The sequence below is a fragment of the Dermacentor variabilis genome, chromosome 8, assembly GCF_050947875.1.
Source record: "Dermacentor variabilis isolate Ectoservices chromosome 8, ASM5094787v1, whole genome shotgun sequence".
NCBI lineage: Eukaryota > Metazoa > Arthropoda > Arachnida > Ixodida > Ixodidae > Dermacentor > Dermacentor variabilis.
Window position 1 is genome coordinate 49,969,103 of NC_134575.1, and position 19,199 is coordinate 49,988,301.

General features: G+C 46.5%; 1 protein-coding gene across 1 annotated transcript in view; it reads right to left on the reverse strand.

Annotated features, from left to right (window-relative positions):
* Window positions 1-12,294: 12,294 nt before the first annotated feature.
* The window catches only part of LOC142591393 (uncharacterized), a 38,565-nt gene continuing 31,660 nt past the window's right edge, over window positions 12,295-19,199 (reverse strand). Inside the window, exons 13-15 of the mRNA XM_075703720.1 lie at window positions 14,600-14,668; window positions 13,023-13,169; window positions 12,295-12,303 (exon numbers count right to left, since the gene is read on the reverse strand). Of these exons, the coding sequence (XP_075559835.1) occupies window positions 12,295-12,303; window positions 13,023-13,169; window positions 14,600-14,668 (225 nt within the window). The remainder of the gene's footprint in view (window positions 12,304-13,022; window positions 13,170-14,599; window positions 14,669-19,199) is intronic.

Sequence of the window (19,199 nt, forward strand, 5' to 3'; positions counted from 1 at the left end):
CCGCGTTACTCGCAAAGCGCTCCCGACAACAAGCCGGCGGATCTGACGTCACACCTACCCTCAGCAGCCGCGGAGCGAGCTGGCCGGCTGCGCAGTTTTGTTTTCCTCGCGCTGCGCAGTGCAAAATGCAAAGTTCTAGTGAGAGCGATAGCATGAGCGGAACTTATGACTCCGACTTGGATGAGCGGCCTACTGAACGACCACGAACGATAAAGGCGTATGCCTACGATCCGTCCGCGTCGTCAAGCGAAATTGACGACGACCCGCCGCAGCAGTCCCCCTCCGCGGTGCCGAGGGAGTCTGGACCAGCAAAGTGGTGTTTACGCTGTGCATTCCATGTACACGCGTTCGCCTCGAGAGATCAGGGGCGGCATCATAGGTGGAAACCAGATTTAAACGCGGTTCCTGGGGCTCGGATCGCAAGCTCGCACCTGCCACGAATGAGTTAGCGAGACGAGAGGCGCACGCCTCATTGACAATGTTGCATCCGAGGCGGTGCGCCCAGCGTGATTCACTCACGCAAACACTTTGCCATGTTTGGCTTCAACAGAGCGAGGACGCTTATGCCTCAGGCTATGCAATGTCAGGCGACGTAAGGAATTTACTCTGCGTTCTGCGCAAAGCGGCTTGCTCCGCCCGCTTGGATGGGTAGCTGCTAGCGCGTAAAACATGAAAGCCACCAATGCACAATACAGGTGCCGTCAGTACACACTGTACAAAAAAAAAAAAGAAACGTAGAAATAGTTGAAGATATTGACGCGTGTACACCTCCCTGTACCTACGCCATCGGAGCAGGTGTGGCCGGCGGCGTGAGCATAACAGTCGGCTGCCGACTCTCGCGCGGCAGGTGCTTGATGCACGCAAGTAGCTGTTTTGAGAATAGATGCGATGAAGCAACGGGTGAGGATTGGAGCCAGGCATGTGCAGTGACTGAAATGCGCCTCTGTAAGCAGGGAACGTCTTGTTATTCACGGAGTGAACGAGTACATGCGCAGCGGTTTCAGCGTCCCGTTGTTTCATCGCAGCCGAGCACTCCTTCCCTTGGTGCACATGAGATGGCGCCACCAGTCCCATGTCGGCGAATTTTTATCGTCAGCCGTCGCTTCAGACGATGCGGATTTCGATTCATTCTGGCAGAATTGGCCAAACATCTGGCTCAGAACGTCGTACAAACGACAAATTACGGTCAAACGGCACCTGTGCGCAAAACTACAGCGCGAACAAGTACGCGAGAAAAAGACTACCGCTGCCTGCCGTTTTCACATACGCACAGCAGACCCTCAGCATTTTGCGGCGTTGACACGGCTGCTCCACACATGAAACCACAAATCCACGAGATCAAAGACGAGGTTTTCGAACAGCTCACACGAGGAAGCGGTACGAATAGGACGGTCGAACGAAGAAAGCGCGTTGCTGCAAACGTCAACTCGCCCCTTCGCGCGCTCAGTGTGGACGATCGCTCGCAATGAGCCTCGAGGTGGGTAAGCGTGACGTGATATCCGGTTTTGCCAGAGCTTTCGGAGGAGGCCGGTAGGTGCTGTGATTTCAGAAATATTCACTAAAATAATTACTTTTCGCTCACTTCTCCTCAGAAAGAGTGTTGTTTTGGTCGCTCTCGGTGCGACAGCTATCACTGGAGACAGAAATCTCGGCGACAAATTTTTTATTCACTATCCCTTTAAGCGAGAAAACAAAACACAACACACGAGCGCATGTTAATTAGTTCGGTTTCAATTTGCACTCTCATTGAGTAAGCACAAACACGTGTTTCAGCACTCCTTATGGATTTCATTTACGGAATGCTTCGCTGCATATATATTTCAACAGGGCACGTTGGATCTCCTGCATTTTTTAAAATTTATAATGTGTTATCATCAGGAGCGCCAAAGTGAAAAAACGTGTATGTGTGCGAAGTGTTGCAAGCCGGTCACGTGGTAGAGGAAGAGAGGGCACGGGAGAGTTTAGAAGAGCATGTATGTATGTATGTATGTATGTATGTATGTATGTATGTATGTATGTATGAATGCATACATACATACATACATACATACATACATACATACACGCACACACACACACATATATATATATATATATATATACATATATATATATATATATATATATGTATATATATATATGCACACACACACACAATTGCCGGTGATCTACTCCGGACCACCGCTAGTTGCACTCCGCCCCTTGAAGAGGCAGGATGTGTGTCCAGTGAGCTCCTGAAGTCCTCTCTGCAATCTGGTGAACGTGGTTAAATCATGGATCCGGGACCTCTAAGAGGTACGACCTCTTATTTATTTATTTATTTACCCCCACAGGTATTGAGCAATTCAATCCTAAACGACGCCATCGTTTAGTATAACCCAAGAGTCCCCACACCTGCAGTCACTATACCAGAGGTTCTACTGCATTTTCTTTGGACGAAGAAGAATTTGTGTTTCCGAGCGGGCAGAGTGAACTGACATTTTCTCTGTGCTAGAGTGAATGTTCAAAGTGCTCACGAAGCGGCGGAGGCCTTGCGTGCAAACAGCATCCACGGACCTGCGGTACAACTTGTAGAACATCCGGCAATCTCCAATATTTTCTCTGACCTGCACACAATAAAAAAAAGGGTACTGCTCGAGCGGGGCACCGGCCAGTGTATAACTCATCTAGGGATAACGCATGCAAAGAACAGAGCTTCTCTGTGAACACAGTCGGTGCGAACATTTCCTCATTTCGGTTCAAGGCCATTGCATTGCTTTTGGATTGCTTTGTGCGAACGACTAAAATAATTGTTCACATTTGCTTGGGTAGTGGCGGAGCATTTGAGGTCCAATATATTGGACAAAAGCCCCATAGCCGGAACTCAGGAGGATACGTATACGTTCGGCACACGCCCTCTCGAAACGAGGACGACGGAAGCTACAGCAACGGGAGGCTGCAGCAGTCGCATGTTGTGCAACCAAGGCGACAAACGAATATGTTAGAATATCAACGACCGAAGTTGAGCTAGCACATCGTGATGAGCAGGAGGAAATGAAAGAAATAAGAGTTATTCGATCAAGAGATATCTTCAGCCTGCAGGTAGATGGGGGCCGTCAGAGTCCAGGGCTCCTGTGACCTCTGCTGTAACTCAGACCCGTTGTACCAGCTGAAAACCCGCACAGAGAGATCAAGGGACCCGAAAAAGTGCGTGTCGACAATAAAGATAGCCGGGAACTGTCCAAGTGCACGGGGCCGAGTCCGCCGAGTGAAGGATCAACGCGTTGGGCCGAATTTCTGGGAGCGATGAAAGCGAATGGTAGTGGCTTCGCGGAGAGTTGGCTTGCCAATGATGCCTCGGGGACATGATGCTCCCCCTCTTTCAGTATTTAATGCGATAGCAATACAGGCGGACTACATCCACTCTGGAGGCGTTACGTTCCTCTGACGAAAAACCGTGGACCCATCCTGGTGGCAAGTTCAGCACAGTGTGTCTCAGCCAGCTGCTTGTCGCGAGGGAAGGATGCGAGAAAGTGGCACGCGACGCCAGTGCAAGACGTCTTAAAATAGCGACGCTGGCACGCCAAAAACATTCGCGCGGCCGTGGCCTAATGGTAACAAGCGCCGGGCTGCTTTGCTGGAAGACGGAGGTTCGATCCCCTATAGATCGGTCACGCGTCGCTTTCTTATCATGAGAAATAGAATGAACTTTCAGACATGCCTTACGAGTGAACATGTATACCCCGAGCCGCTATTAAACGAACGTCTTTAACGCCGACGCTTTGGCTAGGTGCGCCACGAGTACACCGGGGACGACGTGTCGCTCTTCAATGAACACCTATCTCGCCAACTTGTGTCACCGTGTATCTCCCACTCAGCGTGCGGCAGGCGAGCACACAGTTTCCAGCGCTCCGAACACACCGCTCCTCGCCTCGAAGGCCACTCGCGGACTAGCGCGGACTTTTCGGCAGCGGCACCCAGATTGCGCAGCGCGTTTAGAAAAAAAAAAGATCACAAGAGAGCAGCTCGAATAGTTGCCGCGTGGCGCGTTTTCCCAGCGTTCGCCACGTCACCGACGCCATGTGCATTTCGGAGGTCACGCGAAGGCTTCGCGGCGGCGCCGCTAGATGGCGCCCAGAGTTCTTGGGGAACGAATTTCAACTGGGGAAAAAGCCGATGAGAAAATTTCTAAGCGCACAGCCACAGGGCTAGACGAGGCTCCCGTTAGGCTGACTGATGAACCAGGGTCAAAAAGGAAGGAAGCACTGTTGAAAGCAGTAGAAAAAAAACTAAAAGAACGAATAATACCAGACCTTGGAGACAAAGTTGAATGAACTTAATTTATGAAGGTAAGGGGAAAAGAAAGAGAACTCACTCATATGGACTGTTGACCATTACGTCGGTAATATACAAATTAGCAATGTAGGCGATTAACCTAAAGCTGCGAGCATGGGCAGAAAAAAAAATGGCACGTTGGAAGGACTTCAGAATGACTTCAGAATCGGTAGACGTCTGGATGATAACTTGTTTGTCCTTACTCAGTGCATTGAAATATCCAGAGAAGAAAGGAGACCGCTATGTGAGGTTATATTAAGGACTTTTAGCAGTGCCAAGTTACCGTACGGTAAGTGCGGCAATACCGTACCGGTCGAGGACTGCGCATGCGCGCACTTTACCGTACGGAAAGACTTTCCGTACGGCATGCTGGACGGTAAGGAGTCGGCAAGGCTCAGCTCGCACCGTGTTTTGCGAGCCGAGCCGCAGCTAACCAAAACGGTGAGAAACTGGTGTGGGCCACGGAGTCCACGTTGTGCATGGCCACGTCTCGCGTGCTTTTTTCACCATGATAGAACCAAGGAAAAAGTTCACTTCACCTTCTGCGGCGCGACGAAGTGGCAGCAAGTATGACAGCTCATCTAACCGGAACGTAAACTTGGGCTCAACTGAACTGAACCTGTGGCCGTACGTAAGCTTCGTAACAGGCGAATTATGTAATCTGGCTGAATGAGAAAGAAATATTAAATGAAGAGAAAATCATCCGAAAGAAAAACAGATAATAAAAAGTAGCAGTAAAAAACACCAGGTAGGTGGCGCCATCTAGTGATGCCGAGTTTACTTAGAGGGGACGCAGAGTTTTTATTGTAGTAACTAAATTTATTCTACTTTTCTGCTGGTGTAAAGTGTCGGTAGCGGTGCTATTTACAGAAAGCATACCCTTCTTTGTGTATTGATTAGATAAGAACACCTATGTAACAAAAAAGGTTTCACGTGTTGCAGGACAAAGTGCCACAACATGTCGCTACCGGCCTTGTGAGTGGCGTCTAGGTTTGCCGTAGCCGGGCATTTCTGTAAGGAATAATTCCTACATGGACAAGCTAAAGCTTTCTCATATTCGCTAAAATTAATATTTCGCGCTCAGCACATAGTCATTGTATTTTGCAAAGCCCCAACGTTAGCCGCTATCATCATTATCACATTACCGTACGCATCGAGCGGCACACGCAGCTAAAACATATTCGGTCATCGCGGTATGTTTGTACGGAACGGTAATACCGTACCGTAATACGGCACTGCTAAACCTCTCTATTGAGACATTACCGGACCGTATGGCAACGTAAACCGCCACATATTGTGGGATATTCTGGAAGACGGAGGCGTAGGCAGCAACTGTTTCCAGCTTTTGAGAGAGATTTACTTCTAAAATACCGTTTCAGTTGAGTGGGACGGAATGAGGAGCCAGGAGAAAGTTGACATCAACAAGGGACTGAGGCAGAGGTGCCCTTTAACCCTACTGCTGGTTATGATATACATGGTGAGGATGGAAAGAGCGCTAGAAGGAAGTAATGTCGGGTTCAATCTCTCATGCAAACAGGCGGGTACAGTAGTTGAGCAGCAGCTTCCAGGTTTGTTTTATGCGGACGGCATTGTGTTGCTAGCTAACAAGCAAAGTGATATGCAACGTCTGGCTAATATCTGTGGACAAAAAGGTGAGAATTTAGGTCTCAAACTTAGCGTTAAAAAAATTGGTGTTCTTCTATTCAATGAAAACTGAACAGACAGTGTCAATACAGGGCCAGGAAACACCTCCAGTAAAAGAATATCAATACCTTGCTATACGGATAAATGAAGGCAATAGATATATTGAAACACAGAAAAAAATAATAGAGAGTTTTAGAATTGGGGCCCCAACCGGCTTGGGGACCCAAGAAAATTGCGCGCCACAAGTGCGCATGCGCAGAACCCAAGCCAGTCTTGGGTTCTTGCGTTCGCGTTAACCCAAGACCCAAGAATCGAAAACTAGCGTGGGCCCCCAAGCCGTCTTGGGCCGCCCTCGCGGGTGACGAGATATCGCGAGATAGCCAAAAGAGCCGAACGAGCCGCAGCCATCCAAAGCAGTTGTCTCTCAGGCGCCAAGCATGGCTGCTCCGAGGACGTCGTACGCGCGCTCGCACTTTACTACAGGCGATGACCTCTGCATATTGCGAGAAGCACTGGGAACCAATCCGTTTCAAGACGCCAGGTTGTGGCCGCAGGTTGCGAAAAATCTTGCAGAGGCCACAGGCAAGACGTTTTCGCTGCGGTCGATACGCAACCGCTGCGAGTTGCTCATGGCGCAGTTCTTGCACAAAGATACTGCAAATCTGAAAAAGTAAGTACATTTTTACTGCACAACTTCTTTCGCTTGCAGTAGGCGCAGGTTAGCTGTGTGCTTTGCTTGCCCTTATGTAATGTTTATTTGCCTTCGATATGCTGCCTCCGTAATCTTGGGAGAGTAACGCGAATCCGCTTCCCCTGCCTTGTATATGCTTGTATATGCTGGCGCCCACCTCTGGAACTCCTTGGAACTTGTATATGCTGGCGCCCACCTCTGAACAGCTGTAATCACGGCACTATGGTTTCTAACGGATTAGAAACCAGTAAGATATCAGCTTTTGCCAGCGCAACAAAGGAAAACCGCCCGTGAGACGAATTCGACACTAATCGCCGCGCGCCCGCATACGCCGGATACATGAGCGGTAGTCGACGCGCCGGGAAATGAAACACAAGGCCGACGGCGTCAGAAAAATATTTATTGCGTCCCTACAGGGTACTACCAAGGGTTAGAAAAAGAGTTGAAAAATTGGCACGTATTTGAAACATCCAGATACTGCCGTAAATAACGGCATCGACCATTTGAGACTTGTTCGCAGCGCCATATATTACGTCAGTGACTCCCAAAGGGTTAACACAATAGTGAAACAAGTCTAAAGAAAGTATCTGACGTACAGAAATTATAGGTAGCTAACTATCTGTTATTGCAGGTCTGGAACCGAGGAGCAGTATGCCGAAAAAGAGCAGCTTCTGACAGAAATTTTAGCCCTTGCTAAGGAATTTGGATACGTTATTAGAGGAACCACCTTGAAAAAGGTAGTTGCTCGAATGCAGCCTGACGTACCACCTGGGACTCCAACTGACCGCAGAGCTGCAAATTTTGAGAGATTGGCTGCAGCCCAAACTAGGGATACGGCAGCAGCAGCTCATTGTACCCAAGTTGCAGAAGAGGACGGTAATGCATGTTTTTCAATCAAATAATGAAGATGGAATGAGAAGTGTGATGCTGTAATATGCTTGTACCTAATCGTATGTTGCAGCATTTTGTTAAGCAGCAGCATGTATCCTGCAAATTATCAGTTTGTATATAATAAACGTTTGTTTAGCTACTGCATCCAGTATGATTTACCTTAAACGATTAAAAGGTTATGTAGTTATGACTACATGAATAATAAACCAATGTGAAATGCTAATCATACTTTCGCTCTCTTTGCAGGCATGGAAGATTTTCAGCCCACGGAGGCGTCACAAATTCTAAATAGCATATATAGTGGCAATTATGTAGATGTGACGCCTCCAAGTACTCCAAGTGTAGTAATATACACTAACCCAAACAGCCCACAAGAAGACGCCACCTCTCCACTACCGCAAGACAGCGAGCCGCAACCTCCAGCTGTCAGCCTCCCAAATGGCACTGAGTCGCCTGGACCACAGTCCAATCCCGACACACGCTGTTTGACACAAGGAGGAACGAGGATTGCAGTTCCACCATTAAACGCCCACCCCAGCAATCATATGCACGCCAGGAGCAGCACCCAGCAAAGGAAAAGAGGCAGGAGACTCAATTTTCTCCTCTGTGTGGAACATTCTGCACTGAATATCTGTGCTGCCTTATGCAAATCAGTGTTAGCCTTTTCCCCTCATAATGCCTCACAGGTCACCTTTATGATGTTATTCAGAATAATTTGATGCTGCAGCAAACAGTCATTTGGTCACGTGTTCATAATTAGCCCACACATATCTTGAAAAGTAGTCCATGAGTGCACTTATAACACACAGTTCCGCTTTTATGACTCCATGCGGGATATTGGGCTCCATGTTATTGTGCAGGTAAACTTTTAATGTCGAAGGGTGAACGTTACAGGGAACTTGATTACTTACGTTAACACACTTTAGGGCGTCTTATACTTGTTATGAGCTGTTCGAAGAGGGATATGTAACAATTGTGTGCTTTCAATTACAGCTGCCAATTCTCCTTCCGAAGGCAATCTTGCCTTTTTTGAGCGAAGGCTGCGGTATGAACATTCAACGAGAGCAAGAGATGCCACACTAGAAGAGCGGCGCCTGGAGCTGGAAGAGAGGAAACTGCTTCACGAGCAGGCAAAACTAGAGCAACACATTGCTGAATGGAGAGCGCAAGTAGAAGACCGCGCTGAAGAAAGGAGGATTCAAAAAGAAGAACATGCTGCATTACAAAGGGAACGCGAAGCAGAAAGAAATATGTTTAGGACCCAACAAAATGCTCTGCTTGATGTTTTAAAGGAATTGCTGAGTAATAAAGGAAAATAAATCTTTTGGTTCTTCACAGAAAAGATGTTTATTTGTGAATACTGTACATTTGGAAAGCTTCCTGCTCCAGCAACATAATTGCGTTTTGGTTGCACTACAACTTCAAACTGTGTAGTCCACATGAGCCAAAGTTCATTTATTGTTTAAATAGGACAAATAAACAATATTCATACCAGCTTTTCTCTCTCAGCTGTTATGTAACACAAGGTATTCTTTCAGAGGAGGAGGAGAAAGGTGAAAGAACATTGCCACTTGGTTGCCATGAAGGCAAGTGTGGCAGTTGGTTAAAATCGTTGCTACTTTGTACATCTGTGGCACATTCTGGAGAAAGACTTTCTGATTTTTTTTGTAGTCCAAGAAGGCAAACAGACTGATCGTCTTGCCGAATCCCCATTCTACTGACTGCCTTACAGTGCTCATGGCAGTATTGAATTCTTGCTGCTGTTCATTCAGACGTGCACCAGCATATGGCCGCATGAGCAGAGGGCGGAGGGGGTACGCAGGATCACCGTATATAGTGAATGTATTGCCCTGCATCAACTGGAGAAGCTTCTCATACAGCCCGCTTTCCCGAAGTATTCCTGCAAAAGAGAACCAATTAGGAATTAACATAATGAGTCGCAGAATGTTGCACCTTGCTGTTTCAAAGCGAAGGTTAGATTTAGGAGCAGGCCTTAATATGAAAGTTGAATTATTATTTATGGAGTTGCATGTCAAAAACAGTTATGCTTAAAATGTGCTTCGCAGAAACTGCACTCAATACACGTGTGTAATTATCTTTCTGGGCGATCATATCACAAGTGTGTGAACAATGCAGCTGGGAACGAAGAAATGAGGGGCCTTTGATTTACCTGCATCATGCCTGTGGCCTAAATATGGGCCGGCAAGGTCGCAGACGATGCCGTTGGCACACATAATGGCCTGATATTTGACAACATGCTCCCGTTTGTGCCCGGAGAAGTACATTCGCTGGTTGTATGTTGGTCGGCAGATCGGTCGGGCAGTTCCATCGACGAAACCCCAGCAATTAGTCAAAGGCGCACCTCGATCATGCACAGCCTGCAATTCAGAATGAAGATTATTGTTGCAGCAGTTATTATTGCAATATTGCTCTACTAAAAAGATTTCAACAACTAGGGCAACAGGCGCGTCACAACTGCTTGTACTGGAAAATGCATAACAAGAAAGTACATACACTATAGGTGACTTTCCTATCTCGTGTGACATATTTGTCAGAGGAAACGAGGTAAAGAGCCGTCTGTACACTTCCATTTTAACGGCAGTCTGTCAAAATCTTTCATAGCGAAATTACCAAAAAGCTAAGGTTAGAAACATTGTTTTTACAGTATCCTACGACGGCTACAGTCGCTAACCTAATCGTAATAACGTACGTGTTTTAACCTTAATGCAACAGCGTGTACGTACCTGAGAAAACAGAGCGATGTTGGCAAGGTTCAGCCAACGATGATTTGTCAATGACAGGAGGTGACCGAAGGTCGTCTCAATGTGGCCGAAGACAGAGGCAACTATGCTGGACATCACGGAGGTATGTCGTCCGAAAACGTCTTCTAAATCGCTCCACCTATTAGGATATGCGAGTCGCCGGAGGGCAATCAGGAGAGCTTCTTTACCGGATACTTGTACTCCCTGAATGCTCTCAATCGTATTGGGAATTAAGAGAGCAGATAACAATTCATCAATATTTGCCTTCTCAAAACGGAACATTCTCCGAAAGACGTCATCTTCAATACTTCCGACGTCGAGCCATCCTTTGCGAGACGTATACTGCCGCCGGCCATGTCGTCGGTAAGTCGCTTCTGGCAACGGTAGAAAGAGGTCTTCGATGTCAGCCCAACTCAAATCAGCGTACAGCAGATGGTCGCAGAGCAAACTTGCTGTACGTCGACTGATTTTTGCCATTTTACGCGGGTGAACTCGCAGCTTCGCAGTGCGTCACAAGAAAACACCAACTAAAAGCACTTGGCTTCGATTGGCTTTGCTTGGCTTATAATTGCACACCTAAGTCGTAACACTAACCGGTACTAACTCAGTGATTACGTTTCTTACATTTTATTGTTGTCTCTTTTTACTCAAAAATGCATTCTGTTCGTTTTCCCTTGTATGAAAAGAGGTTCATTTTTTTTGCTTTCAAGCACCTTTCTATTTTCCACACTGCGGCGTCCCGAGCGCTCAACCCAACGCTGTCTGCGTTCGACCCAATCCTCAAACTCTGCTGCTCATCTAAACCCAAGAGCAACCGACGCAACGCGGCTTGGGGGCCCAGTGCCTTGCGCCCCCAATTCTAAAACTCTCTAATAGCCAATGGAAAGGGAAATGTAGCCATAATGAAACACAGAGCGCTAGGGGAATACAATAGGTATACGAGGTGCTCCGGGGTATGTGGAAAGGCGTAACAGCCAGAGGACTTATATTTGGAAATGCAGTTGTTTGTTTTAAATCAGGAGTATAATCAGGACTCGATGTCAACCCCGGGTCACTGGGACACCTCGCATTGGGCGCTATCGGTAAGACTACAAATGACTCTGTGCAGGGTGATACGGTATGGACAAGTTTTGAAGTGAGGGATGCTCAGAGTAAAGTCGATTATGAAGAATGACTGAGGAATGTGGAAGAAAGTAAACAGGCTGGGAGAGTGTTCAGATATTTTTACAGGAAGAACACTGACTTACAGCGGAGGGAAAAACTAGGAAACTTACGAAAATGCGTGCGATCGGTACAGTGAGTAGCATGGCAACAAAAAATGTCCAACAGAAAGTCAGAGAAGCTAAGACAATCTCATGGGTGAAGAAATCTGCTATGAGTAATACTTGAGAGAAAAAAAAATGAAATTAGGAAGGAAACAATTTATGATAACTAGAAAGGAAGCACTTTACTTTTCGAAGCGAGATCGGGATGCCTTAGAACATGCTATTAAAAAGCGAGATACGAGGAAGAAGAAATATCTGCTTGCTGCAGTAAAGCTAAGGAAATGGTGAAGAACGTTTCATTAGAATGTGAATATATCCGCCCAGCGGTCCATTTAGGCACCACTGGCCTCCTTGATGTTCTTGTGCTCAGCGAGAGCAGGGGGAAATCAAACATGTCCGCAGTAGCAATTAGTAAGAGTCGAATTGGAAGATTAGTGGAAGAAAAATAGGGAAACGGACAAACAACGGAGGCCTACAAGAACAAAGTTCCCAATAGGGGTTCAGAAAGTTTGGTGATGAGAATTCTTCGTGCTTTTTTTGATGATCGGTAGGATATCAGGCAATATAATAGGAAGAGCTTGGTGGCGCAGCCCACCACCCCGTTCCAAAGGGGACGCTCATAGCATCCATCCATCCGTCCATCCGTCCATCCGTTTATCCATCCATCATCCATCCATCATCCATCCATCCATCTATCCATCCATCCATCCTTCCGAAGCACATAAGATTAGTCCCACTGCACAACACACCCCACACATAACTCGTTTTGACTGGTGGCAACGTTGTGTCGCTAAATTGATTCAATGCAAGTCATTGTAAGATTTTTCTCGGTTCGTAAGATTTGGGGCCAAAACCCGAGATACACTTGATCTACGGCACGTCCTCCACAGTGCTAAGGATATGCCGGCTCCCCAACAAGAACACCACTATCGTTCAGCTGGGACGTCGTATTTTGGTGCACGTGATGGAAATACCGGAATTGCAAAGACATTCTTTTCCTCTCGGCCACCGTACAATGCCATGCACGTGCGTAGAGTCGCGCAATGCTATGCAAAGAGCAAAGACCCCGCTCTCACTGAAGAACGCTAGCACGATACCGACGAGAGTATGTAGCATATATATGGGACCCGCATATAAACACGCAGTGGCCACCAATTCAAGGTCAGATTACGAGCGAGTCGCACCAGCACAAACTTCAATTCCTTCGTCCCAGGAAACAAACAGATTCGAACAGCCTTCCAGCCTTTGTCGCCTCCTCAACGGATGTCAATGCACTCAATACTGGTGTTTTCGGGTATTCTAATTAATAACATTGTTTCGTTTGTTAGCATCTCGTACTACGTATACTTTTCTCGTTGTTGTTGTTTTTTTAGATTCGTGCATTCTTGCAACCCTTAGTCCTCTGTGATGGTACGGCCCCGAATGTAAATAATTTATATAAAAAACAAGACTGGCCTGAGTCCTGGCATGGTCGATGAAGGTGGCGATGTCCGAGTTGACTTGCTTCCGTATATTCGGGAGCATGTCTTTGATTACGTCGAGGCTTGATGTCAGGTTTTGCTGTAGAAGCGCCCACTGGCCTAGGTTCGTCTTCAGGTAATCCTGCGTGGAGCATCGAAATCCCCTTCTACGATGTACGGCCACAGGACAGTCCGAAAAAAAAAAGCATTCAGTCTCGTGTGACGTCGCAAGAAATATGGAGCGCGATACGGACTCGGCTAATTCAGCGTCCCAAACTCAAGAGAGCTTCAAATCACATGACTTCGTCAAGTCTGCATCCACTTACGCTCGCCTCGACTCTCCAGGCACTTCGGCCCACTGGGAAAAATGAGGCTCATTGAGATTCAGTCTAACGAGATAGGAGCAAGCGCGAGGAAGCCCGCATACCTGTGGGTGAGCGTGATTTATTGCCGACAAGCACAGTGGGAAAATGAGTTGGGCGTCTTTTAGTATGAATGGAGGCGATTTTGAATATCAAACGACGGTGAGTGTGAGTTAACGGGATTATGGCCACGAATGGACATGCTTTAGTGTGAACACACCAGTGTGAGGGTGAGTGCGTGGCAGTGCGTGCGCGCAGACGCAAATGTAAATGTGACTTTGAAGTGAGCTCAGATCTTACACTGAATCAGCGAGCCTATTAGTGAGCTGGTGATTTGGATCAGCTACAAGCTTACGAGTTCGAATCGAGTCAGTAAGTCGACGACGTCATTGAGTTTGAACGGTGTGCGAATCCATGATGCCGTAAATGTGTGACCGTAATGCCGTGAATCTGAGCGGGTTGAGGGTCCGTAGGTCTAAGTGGGCCTGTCCCGAGTCTCATTCTGCAGTGTTGAGCTGGTACGAATGGGGTCCCGTTGAATCTGGCCTTGGCAAGTCTGAGTCCGAATGGGCCCGGCTGATGCTAACATCTTGATGAGTCTGAGCGCGAGTGAGAGCCCGGCGTAATACGAGTTTTTGATAAATCTGAGATCGAGTGAGCCCGGATGACTGGAATTTCGGTGAATCTGAGTCCCAGTGAGCCCTGTACAAAAAAAAGATATTTCTTCTGAGTTCACTTGAGTTGCTTTTATTTTTCCGACCTATGAGTCGTCCTGTGCAGTTTTTTGCATTGCCCTAAACTAACTTTTTAACCTATGGCAACGTAAATTGATTGATTGATTGATTGATTGATTGATTGATTGATTGATTGATTGATTTTTATATCCTAAAGCAACTCCAAGGCTACGGGGTTCAGTATTGGTCGCCTCCGAAATAGCCTTGTCTGCCCATTTCATTTCTTTATGTCTGCCTCTGTGCACGAGCGTGTTAGAAACCCGCGCTCCACACAAATGAAGTCACCGCGGTTCGAAATGAAACCAAGAACATCTAGCCCTGCAACCAAACATCACAGCCACATAACCACCGAGAAACGGGAAAGGACAAATCAGTATCATTCAATAAATCGATCGGCAAGCCCATGTCCCAGTGATTTATTAAATCGGAAACTAACGGCAACATCGCATAAACGGCAGTTGAAGTACAGCACTGACCGTTAAAGGCGTATTCTGGCCGACTGTCATGGCTTTCTTCAAATCGTCGCAGACGGTGATGACATTTTGCTGAAAGGTGAAGTGTCCAGCGTTAACTCCTTCGGAACTAAAGGCTTCAGTTCTGAATATCGCTGGAAATTTCCATGCCCACAGCTCTTTCATGCGCTCACTCATAAAATCGACAAACACCCACACACAGAAAAATACACAACAAAAGGACATGCAGAGGAAACGCCGATGCTGGGAGCCACGTGAAGCGGTTAATTCCGTGCTGTAAAGCTAAATGTGATGCTTACAACTGCGTTCACTACATATTTACTACATGCAACGTTCACGTTGATGCACCTCTCACAGGTCAAAAATTTTATCTCGTGCAAGTCTCACGCAGTACCGCTCACATAGGGTTGCCGACTGTCTCGAATTTAGTGGGACCGTCCCCGAGTCCCAACTTGACCCAATCGGGGATGGCCAAATGTCCCGAGTTTTACTTTTTTTGTGTGTGGAGAATAACAATCAGTACACCAGATTTCATCTTTATATTGCGTAACACCTCGGTTACACTTTCTTCCCGCTTGTCTTCTGTTGCATAGCCGTAAACAATAAGACGGTGTTGTTGTTGTTGTTTCTTTTTTGTCCTGCTTCTTCTGCTTCTTATCTTTACCACGTTATAACCAGATATGGCTCATTTAATTTACCGCGGACACGGGGGAAACCAAGTACGGAACTCGTATATGTAATTGGTTCGGGAACTATTTGCAATGTTATAGTTAAGCCATTAACATTAGAGTTTTGCCACGCACTGTTACACTTACAATACTCCCTCCTTCATTTCTCCCGAATATGAACTCGATGTCATGTATAGTAACTCTTACGACTCGGGAAAACATTGCGAAAATTTAACAGCAGTATAGCACAATCTGAAAATCGTGCGGAAGTTAGCTCTTACAAACATTGTAATTAAAGAACGCAGATTCTACGTACCTTGTTGTACCTATTGCACGCAACCCAAAACGCGATTCCTACTTCAACGAATTGTAAACCGCGTGTCTGTCATGGTTCACAGAGAATATCGGGAAAATGAATTGGGCGGGAAGGATATCGGGAACATACGCACCTCGTATGTCACGTGAAAATTGCGAGAAAACGAGTATTCAGTATATCTTCAATGCACGTAATTATTATATGCAGTTCAAAACTTTCGGTACGTGACACAGATAGCAAGGCCCTTATTTTCTCCCAAGTACTAAATTGCTGCCCCCTTTGATCCTTCCAGGAAAGCGCGGGACCTATAGTAAGCGTTTCATACACCGCCGTTAAGATGGGCGAAAACGAAGTTTTAGCAACTTTCATTAAGCACCCAAATAACCACAGAGGCTCCAGAACGTTTCTGCATATCACCCCAGACATGTCCCTACATTTTATTAAAACACAAATTTCCTGAGTGTTTTATTTCTTTTTTTTTTCAGAATAGTGCGAGAACAGGGACACACACAGACACAGTGTGTGTGTGTGTGCGTGTGCGTGTGCGTGTGCGTGTGTGTGTGTGTGTGTGTGTGTGTGTGTGTGTGTGTGTGTGTGTGTGTGTGTGTGTGTGTGTGTGTGTGTGTGTGTGTGTGGAAGAAGAAATAAATTAATTTTCGCTCTCGTAATTTCGTGGGCGAGGCCTCGAAGAAAAAATCGTTTTCTAAAAATGTTTCATTCTCTCTCATCCTGAATTGTTATAAACCCTTATGAACCGAATCAAACCTGTTCGAACCTTTACATTTCCGCTCCGGAGCTGAACCTGAACCGAACTGGAACACATGTAGAAGAGTAAACCTGAACGATAACGGAAGCCTACAACTTTTCGGTTCGACACCCTGCCCATATATGACACAGCTAGCTGTTCGAACTTTAAACAGACGCTAAAGAGAAACACTAACGAGTAAACTAAATAAGTTAAACCGAATAAACTACTATTTCAAAAAAATGTTTCACTAGCCTTTCGGGTTTTATATCGGTTATAAGAGGAAAAAACAAGATCAAAGTTTTATTTCCTTTTCCTTTCGCGCCGAAATCCGACCGCCGAAATGCCGATGTGGCGTCAGCGATTTGAACGTACATCTTTTTTTCATTTTTTATTTGGGCCACTGAGCCGCCGTAACAGTCCTTAAATTTTGCCGAATCAAATCTCTTGTTCCCTAAGAATACAATGCGAGTTATGTTTCACTATCCTCATCATCAGCCTATATTATGCCCACTGCAGGACGAAGGCCTCTCCGTGCGATCTCCAATTACCCCTGTCCTGCGCTAACCGATTCCAACTAACGCCCGCGAATTTCCTAATTTCATCGCTACACCTAGTCTTCGGCCGTCCTCGACTGCGTTTCCCTTCTCTCGTTACCCATTCTGTAACCCTAATGGTCCAACGGTTATCTAACCTGCGAATTACATGACCTGCCCAGCTTCATTTTTTTTTTCTCTTAATGTCAGAATATCGGCTATACCCGTTTGCTCTCTGATCCAAACCGCTCTTTCTGTCCCTTAACGTTATGCCCAGCATTCTTCAATCACTCTTTGGGCGGTCCTTAACTTGGTCTCAAGCTTCTTTAACAATCTCGAAGTCTCCGCCCCATATATCAGTGCCGGTAAAATGCACTGATTGTACATCTTCCTTTTCAATGATAATGGTAAGCTTCCAGCAAGGAGCAGACAATGCCTTCCGTATGCGATGCAACCCATTTTTATTCTATGAATTTCGTTTTCATGATCAGGGTTCCCTGGGATTAGTTGACCCAGGTAAACGTACTCCTTCACAGACTCTAGAGGCTGACTAGGGATCCTGAACTCTTGCTCCCTTGCTAACAAATCATTATTATCTTTGTCTTCTGCATATTAATCCTCAACCCCACTTTTACACTCTCGCTGTCACGGTCCTCAATCATTTGTTGTAACTCTTCTGCACTATTGCTGAATAGAAAAATGTCATCGGCAAACCGAAGGTTGCTGAGATATTCGCCGTCGATCCTTACTCCTAAACCTTCCCAGTTTAATAGCTTGGATACTTCTTATAAGCATGCAGTGAACAGCATTGGGGAGATTGTGTCTCCCTGTCTGACCCTTTTCTTTATAGGTATGTTCCTACTTTTCTTGTGTAGAATTAAGGTAGCTGTGGAATCTCTGTAGATATTTTCCAAGGTATTTACGTGAGCGGTCTGTGCTCCCTGATTACGTAATGCCTCTATAAATTAACAATTAAGAATAACTTAGGCCCGAGTAGGCATCGTACATAGCCATGTCGCCACGTATGAGTGTAGTGAGAACTCCGAGGCGTCGTCGAAACCCGCCTGTCATCCTTGAGCCTTTTTTTTTTGGCTGACCAAGTCTCTTCAAACGGTAAGATGTTGCTTCCTTTTTTGGTATTCTAGAAAGATAACTTACCAACATATGACCAACAATTTTTGTTTACATTGTCTCCTTATAAGGAACAAGTATAAGAAAGTTTCCAGTTCCTACAAACGCCGCAGCCACGTTTCTGATGCCTTGCCCGACGCATCCGAAAGCTCCGGGCGAATTATTGTTATCCGCCTTAAGCTAGAGGCGGGGATGCGACGCGACGTCCGATGCGACGCGATCTCCGACACGACGTGCGGCGATTCGAAAAGGATGGCTATACTTCAATTGTTGGAACTTGTGTGAATTGGAACCTGCTAGTAACCTTTTTGGATTCAGTTATTTGCATGTTTATTCAGACGTCTGATCTTCCGTGAAATCTCACCACACCTGCCGTGCTCTGTGGTTCGTTTTTTTTTTTGTTCTTTCTTCTAATGCTAAGCATTTTTCTCAAATGTAGACCAATTTTTCCTGCCGGTTATCCTACCACTTTAGTTGCGCCGATTCCGGAGCCACTCGGTCTAACAGCGTCTTAAAGAGCCACCTCGGACTGCAATTAGAGCACGCGGCAGTTATCAAACACCCAGCTAGGGTTCACCGGAGTGTTTTAGCGTGTCCCGCACTGCGGTAAACGCAGGAAAATCGGGCGCAATAGTGGGCGAGCGGGGCCGCAAACATCAGTGGCTTGCATGGTGCAGCCACCTGGTGGCACAGAACACAACCAGAAAAGCCCGGAGCTGTTACTGTAGTCAACAAGTGCACTCTACTTCGCTGATGGTGTAAATATTCGGTAGTGGCGTAATCGTGTTGCTGCCAAAACACTTGCGCCAGCAGCAAAGTAAAATACACTTGATTGGTGCAATATTAGCTGCGTTTGTCTGGTTGACCTCAGCGACACCAGGCGGCTGCACCGTGCAGGCCACTCACGCTTGTTCCTCCTCCCATCCGGGAAAACGCTCAGTGCGCCTTCGTTCAGCTGAATACTGGACACGCGGAAACTCTTTATTAGAGACTTTTAGCGTATCCGTTATTCCGGCAAACTGGGGCGGTTTGGGCGGATTACCGGATGGTCGGGGCCGTAAACGTGAGCGGCCGGAGCGGTGAAGCAGCCTGGTATTGTAGAGCTGAACCATATAAACACAGAGCTAAAATTTCAGCAACCTACTTTATTCTGCTTCGCATGCCGGTGCAAAGTTTCGGCAGCGGCGTAATTGTGTACACAATTACG